Here is a 7540-nt window from a genome sequence, read left to right as displayed (position 1 = left end):
TGTAGAGTGTGGTACAGTACTGTAGAATATTAGTGTAGAGTGTGGTACAGTATTATAGTATGTTGGTGTAGAGTGTAGTACGGTAGTGTAGTATATTAGTGTAGAGTGTGGTACAGTACTGTAGAATATTAGTGTAGAGTGTGGTACAGTATTATAGTATATTGGTGTAGAGTGTAGTACGGTAGTGTAGTATATTAGTGTAGAGTGTGGTAAGGTACTGTAGTATATTAGCATAGAGTGTAGTAAGGCACTGTAGTATATTAAATTTTTTGAGCCGAACGGAAACACAGCTGATTAATAATCGGGATGATTTCTGCAGGGTGTGATGCCGTTGCCCAGCCCTGCTATATTTAGCTCTCAGATCACTGAGGGATCTCTCTCTCTCTCTCTCTGTGTGTGTGTGTGTGTGAGAGACAGAGAGAGAGAGAGAGAGAGAGAGAGGGAGAGATAAGAACATCTGGACAGCAGATGTGAGTGAGTTTCTTCAGTTCAGCTTAATCTGTTAATCTGAACTCCTTCAATCTGCAGTTACCCATGGGCTCCATCTGTCAAAGAGAGAGAGAGAGAGAGAGAGAGAGAGAGAGAGAGAGAGAGAGAGAGAGAGAGAGAGCAAATAGAGAATCTAAAACAGCAAAGTACAAGGCACAGAAAAATGACGATGCACAGTGGGAAATGAGTGGTTTGTGTGGAGGAATAATCTCCATAGAAAATCATTACATGAAAACAGTCACTGTTGCTCTGGAAAAGCTGCACATGATGTTCAGCGCAAGGCCCCCCACAGGGGTTTAAAGCTCCTGAGAACTGGTCTCGGGATCTCTGTCCTGACTCTGTGGTGACCCAAACATTAGTATTGCTACATCAATGCTACAAGCAAGCAATGAGCTAGCAAGTAGAAAGTAGGTGTATCTTCCAAAGTGAAAAATGTGTGTGTGTGTGTGTGTGTGTGTGTGTGTGTGTGTGCGTCCTCATGGCGTTTTGACAGGTGTGTCTGTGTTAGCACTTTTCCAGCCAGATTTCTCATCTCAGCCCACCGGCCCTGACCTGCCACACTGCATTATGGCTGTCTACTCAGCTCTGTGTGTGTGTGTGTGTGTGTGCAACACAGAGGATGAGTGCAATGAGTGCTGCTATCTGATTTCCATTTTAACCTGTTTTTATTGTAACATATGTGACATATGCACATCACTGCAATGTTTCAACCTCCCAGGAGCCGGTCTCTGCAGGTAACATTAAAGGAACACTACATAATATTTTTACCTCAATATTACTGCTTCAGAATCATTGTGATGCTCCGCTGAGCTGTAACAGGGAGAAAAGAACCTCTGTCACTGCTGCTCTGGGCTCAGCACGTAGAAACTGCACTATATATCTTGTGGAGGAGGGCAGGAGTTCACCTCAGGACTGATTTTAATACCGTGCTGTAAAAATAAATGACACTGGGGGAGCCCTTAGGGTCTCACTTAATATTTCTTTAACACCCTTCACTTCAGAACAAAGGCTGGATGGGAGGGTGTCCACAAAATTTTGGCCATACAGTGTAAACTCTCTGAAGCTGTAACACTGGCACTGACCTCAGAGTCCTGCGCTCTTTTATTATATTGGGCAACCCGAATGATTTTGCTGATGTAAGCAGGTATCCAGCCACACAGAGCCCACGCTATTAATTAAAGCTTGTTAGTGTGGTGTTCGTTATCCATCAGCTCGTCTAAAGCCTCCTCCTCGGGGATCAGCAGAAGAAGTGATCCTGCTGAGTAACACACTTCAGATCAGAGGCTTACAACTGCTTACACACACACACACACACACACACACACACACACACACACACACACACACACACACACACACACAGAGAGAGTCATTACAGCTCTGCAAAGAATAATAATCCGCACAAGGAGCTCATGAAGGCACATGTGAAATTAGATAAGCTTAACACACTTGCATGAGAACCCTCCATTCTGTTACATCACCTGACATAATAGTGTACCAATGTTTCTGTCATTCATTCATCTTCTCTAAGCCCTTCATCATCATCAGGGTCACAGTGTGTCCACAGTCCTGAAATAATTAGGGACACACTCACCCAGTCACACACACACACGCAGTCACACACACACACACACACACCCAGTCACACACACACGACCCTCTACTCTGTCAGGCTGGACTGAACACAAAGCTGAAAAGGTTCAGAAACAAAAAACTAATCCACAGTAATGGGTGAGGTCTGACAGTCAATTCTGAGTGTCCAGAATTTTATGAAGCAGTCCCCGAGGTGCAGTGAGGAACGCAATCCATCCTCGGCCCAAAGGCAGATCAATACAGTGCCACAGGAATGTTTCCGGCTCTTCCTCCGAGTGTCCCCCGGGAATCACAGCAGCTTTGTGTCTGAACCATTTCAGTCTCCTCCTGTAGCACTGCTCCACACTGTTTCTGTTCATGTCCCAAAGCAAACAGTAGGAATGACACAACAGCGATATTTAAAGGTGCAATATGTTGTTTTAACAAGCATTCATTCATTATCTGTAATCGCTTATCCAGTTCAGGGTGGGTCCAGAGCCTACCTGGAATCATTGGGCACAAGATGGGAATACACCCTGGAGGGGGTGCCAGTCCTTCACAGGGCAACACAGACATACACACATTTACGAGTCGCCAATCTACCTACCAACATGTGTATTTGGACTGTGGGAGGAAACCCACGTGGACACAGGGAGAACACACCAACTCCTCACAGACAGTCACCCGGAGCGGGAATCGAACCCACAACCTCCAGGTCCCTGGAGCTGTGTGACTGCAACACTACCTGCTGCGCCACCGTGCCACCCTTTACCAAGCCCTATTAACTAAATTATTTTTTTCCTGTAAAGCACAAAAATTAAAATGTCTAAACCAGTATATGCTCTGTGGCAGTGGTTTTCAACTAGTGGGCCACAACAGGTATAAGTGTACACACACACACACACACACACACACACACACACACACACACACACACACACACTGTATAATGTTATAAAAAGAAAAAAGACAATTTAAAGAGAGCCTTTGTTAACAATTATAGCTGAAATTTGGATTTAAATGTTCTATATGCATTTTAACCAGCTTATCTGTTATTGTAGTTCACATATCTATCCACCAATGTCTGCACTTCCTAAAGCTCCACCAGTGCATTAATGTGTGTAGTTAAAGCGACCTCAAGTGGCCAGACAGGTGAACCACCACAGCAAAGTCTGCCATTCTGGTCTGGAGTGCCTATTTAAAACAGGTTTAAACAGGAACAAAATGCACTTGTGCTGATGCGGCTGCTAGAACAAATGTTTAATCATGTGCTGCTTATTTAACGTTGATGATTCTCAGGCTTTTGAAGAAAATCGCTTACTGCTCCTTTAAGTGAATGCGGATCATCCCGAACGCAGTGAGTCTCCTGTGCACTAGGTGGGGATAAAGGAGGGTTTTCAGTATTCCTCCGTTATTTCTGAACTGTTTGAGAGGCAGAATGGCGGTGAAAATGCTGGGGAGGCGAACGGAGCGGTTTTTTAGTACCGGGGAGATGGTTCCGAGCTGGGAGAGAGAAGAAGTCAGCACCGGGGTGAGTTTAAAACACCAACGACCAAAGTTCTGTTCAAAACAATGGAGTAAAGGAGCTCCGCTGAATCACTGCTAGCTTTCAGTGCCGGTAACAGCAGAAAAACTGAAATAACTTCACTGTTATAACACCTGCTTCTTCATAAACGCTCGTTATTACATGTTTACAATGCATTATTTTAATCTAGACTCCGTTTTATAGTCTTATAAACGAATATTTATGAGTAAAATTGTTTTGAAATCGACTCAGATCACTTAGTCATGAGCTAATGCTAGTCATGCTAGCGATGGAGATTTTTTGTGTGTAATGAGTGCCACAATAAAAGTCCTTTTTAAAAGTTTAAAATGACGTTTTTTGGTTGTTTTTATATGAAATAACTGGACACTGCTTTTAACTATGTACACTACGCGTTTTGTTGCTGTATTTATTTACTTTAAGGCATTCTTTAAGGATAATTGAATACTGTTTTGCCCACAGTTACTTTCCATTCTCTCAGTTCATCTGACCACACAGTATATCTAAAATGACACTCCCTAATTGTAGTCCATCTGTAGCTCTGAATACTTTTTACTCTTTCCCCCTGTTCTTCGGCACTCAGGACCAGTGACACTGACATGGTGGTGGTGTGTTAGTGTGTGTTGTGCTGGTGCGAGTGGATCAGACACAGCAGTGCTGCTGAAGTTTTAAACACTGTCCACTAATCAGGGGTGCCCAAACCTTTGCATACAGCTCTGTGTTAGAAAATTATCCCATAAATCAGTGTTGCGGTTGTATGCAAAATGATGCAGCAGAGCCATTTCCAGTATTTTTTTAATTAACAATTTTAAAGAGCCAAGTCTGGTGGCAGAATGTTATATATAGCAGATTGAATCTACTGTCTCTATCATAACCCAGGCTTTAATGAATTAACCCGTTGTTACAGACCACCATTATGGCCGTGGAGTTTAATGGAGGCGTGGTGATTGGCGCTGATTCACGTACAACAACAGGGTAAGGGCAGGACACCACACACTGAAGGGAAATGATGTTTACTATCACGTCAGTTTAGAGAGAAACGTAACACATGTAATACATGCCAGAGTCTTGGGTCTGCAGTTTACTCTCATTAAACTGATGCCCTTTTCTATTCTGTTTTTCTCATGACAGAATATCTCTAGTAATATCATATGAGTTGAGATCCCCTTCAGGAATCTTTCAGTGACTGTGTTTTGCCATAGGATGCTACAGAAGAGTTACAGATTAATGTAAAACTGCAAATCAGATGAAGGAAGCGTGCAGCAGTGTGGCTCAGATCTATTGTTTGTTGCTTATTCCTTGCAGAGCGTACATTGCAAACAGAGTGACCGACAAACTGACTCCGATTCACGAGCGGATTTTCTGCTGTCGTTCAGGATCAGCAGCTGACACTCAGGCCATCGCAGAGGCCGTCAGCTACCAGCTTGGATTCCACAGGTAAAACTACAACTCCCATAATGCATTACGTAAAACTACAGGCCTATCCCGAAACCTAGTGGGCTGTTCAGCTAGAGAGCATTTTACATCAGTGTGTACGCTCCCGACTCGTAGGCTGTCTCAATTCGTAGACACCGCATTGTGCCGTCTACTAAGATATCTTAATTTGGCTGATTTTAAGGCACCATCAAACCCTTCTTCAATCTCAGGATGCAAAGCAAGAACACCCCCTGTCCTTTTAACTGTTCTCCCAGAGTCAGAATAATTAAAATCACTATAAAACCTGAGAATTAGAATCTACCAATCTACCAATCTAGCTGAAACTGAGGCGAGGCGCTAGCTGTGTTTTGCGTCTGTAGTTTTGTTGTTGTCGATGTTAATCCTCTTCCTCTGGTTCCCCAGTATTGAGCTGGACGAGCCTCCTCTGGTGCAGACGGCTGCGAACCTGTTCAAACAGATGTGCTACAGGTACAGAGAGGAGCTGATGGCTGGGATCATCGTGGCCGGCTGGGACAAGCGCAGAGGAGGACAGGTGAGGGACCACCTGGAGACCCAGCGCTGATTACCTGCAGAGCTGCTGTAAACATGTTCACGACTCTGTTCAGTGGTGGTGTTGTTTATTGGGTGTGTGTGTGTGTAGGTGTACACTGTGCCGATGGGGGGGATGCTGGTGAGACAGCCGGTCTCAGTCGGAGGATCTGGGAGCTCCTACATCTACGGCTTCGTCGACTCTAACTTTAAAACAGGAATGACCAAAGAGGAGTGTCTGCGCTTCACCGCTGATGGTGAGAGAATCTCTCTCTCTCTCTCTCTCTCTCACAGACAACTAGACCTGTTATAATAGCCTTTTCTGTCTGGTGTTTGATATTTTGCGATAAGATCTTTCCAATTTAAGACCTTTTTTGACAGTGATATAATGATACAACAGCATAATGCAGTTACACCCCTTTTTAAAGAGCAATAAAAACATTTAGCACAAACTTGGTTATTGTGTATTCAGACATTGGAACTGAAATATAACATGTTTAAATATATTAAATAAATAACTGGAGGTTGTGGGTTCGAGTCCTGGTGACTGTCTGTGAGGAGTGTGGTGTGTTCTCCCTGTGTCTGCGTGGGTTTCCTCCTGGTGACTGACTGTGTGAGGAGTGTGGTGTGTTCTCCCTGTGTCCGAATGGGTTTCCACCGGGTGACTGTGTGGTGTGTTCTCCCTGTGGGTTTCCTCCAGGTGCTCCGGTTTCCTCCCACAGTCCGAAAACACACGTTGGTAGGTGGATTGGAGACTCAAAAGTGTCCATAGGGGTGAAGTACTGGCGCCGCCTCCAGTGTGTGTTCCTGCCTTGTGCCCAGTGATAAAGGTTACAGAATGTCTCCAAAACAGAGACTAAAGAAAACCTAAGAACAGAACAGAGCAAGTGGCTAAAATAGAGGTTTATTCTTATGAAAATAAACAGTGGACAACACTGAGGTCACTAAAAATATTTTAGTCAATAATGGAATAAATGTGACGGGTCCCCACACGACTGTTCAGTGCCCAGATCTGATTACAGTCAGCTGCAGCGTTCCTGTGGTAATGCTTTAGAAGAATTTAACATGGATATTATCCCCACCCTGAATATTTTAAATACTCACCTGTTCTCTTTTTCTCCCTGCTTTTTGCCCTTTTCTTACTGTATCTCTTCTTCTCCTTTCCCTTTCTCTCTTCCCCCTCAATCACTGTTTACCCCCCCCCCCATTATTGTCTCTTCTCATTTCCCTTCATTCTCCCTACTGTTCTTTTCCTCCTGCTTTGTATCTCTCTCCATCTTTCTTCTCTCTCTCCAGCTTTGTCTTTGGCGATGGAGAGAGACGGCTCGTCTGGGGGCGTGGTCAGACTGGCGGTCATCACGGAGGCGGGGCTTGAGCGGAGTGTCATTCTGGGAAACCAGCTGCCCACGTTTTTTAACGCTTAACTCATGGCTACTTTAGGGTTGTTTTTGTTGTTGTTTTTCAGCTCGTAATTCAGACCTCATTTTGTTAGATCAGTATTTTATCAAAACAAACATTTCTGTTACTGCATCACAACAAACACAGGTCTCCAGTTCTGACGACATCACGCTCTCAACACTTTCACCTGATTATTCTCAGTTAACTGGATAACTTGAGCCCAGAGGGAAAAAAAAAAGATCAGGACCTTCCCATTTGAACGAGCCTAAACCTGATGGAGTCTGAGTTAATAATAAGATTTATTCTTTCGTTATCTTTAAGGGCAAGTTCTAGCCTGAGACTGAGTTTAGCCCAAAATCAGCACTTTCCTCTTGAACAGAGGCTGTTAGCCAGAGAATCCAAGCCTAAAATCAGCTCTGTGAAGGAAACTCGGGCCTAATCCTGTTAACTGAGTTTTTTTTTGGTAAAAGGGAAGTGGGCAGGGCGTGGGCTGAGGACATGGAACCACTGCACTACACAAAGATTGGTTTATGTGTCAATGAATAAAAGCCTTGACTTAGATCAGTGTGGGAC

General features: G+C 44.1%; 1 protein-coding gene across 1 annotated transcript; it reads left to right on the top strand.

The window, feature by feature from the left end:
• The first annotated feature begins 3415 nt into the window (after positions 1-3415).
• On the top strand, positions 3416-7531 carry psmb6 (proteasome 20S subunit beta 6). The gene is made up of 6 exons (XM_066650873.1): positions 3416-3592; positions 4512-4579; positions 4910-5041; positions 5444-5573; positions 5682-5826; positions 6866-7531. The coding sequence occupies exons 1-6, from the start codon at positions 3500-3502 to the stop codon at positions 6991-6993; spliced, it is 696 nt and encodes a 231-aa protein (XP_066506970.1). The 5' UTR covers positions 3416-3499; the 3' UTR covers positions 6994-7531.
• Positions 7532-7540: the final 9 nt, after the last annotated feature.

The sequence above is a fragment of the Hoplias malabaricus genome, chromosome 2, assembly GCF_029633855.1.
Source record: "Hoplias malabaricus isolate fHopMal1 chromosome 2, fHopMal1.hap1, whole genome shotgun sequence".
NCBI lineage: Eukaryota > Metazoa > Chordata > Actinopteri > Characiformes > Erythrinidae > Hoplias > Hoplias malabaricus.
This window is presented reverse-complemented; position numbering and strand designations above follow the sequence as displayed.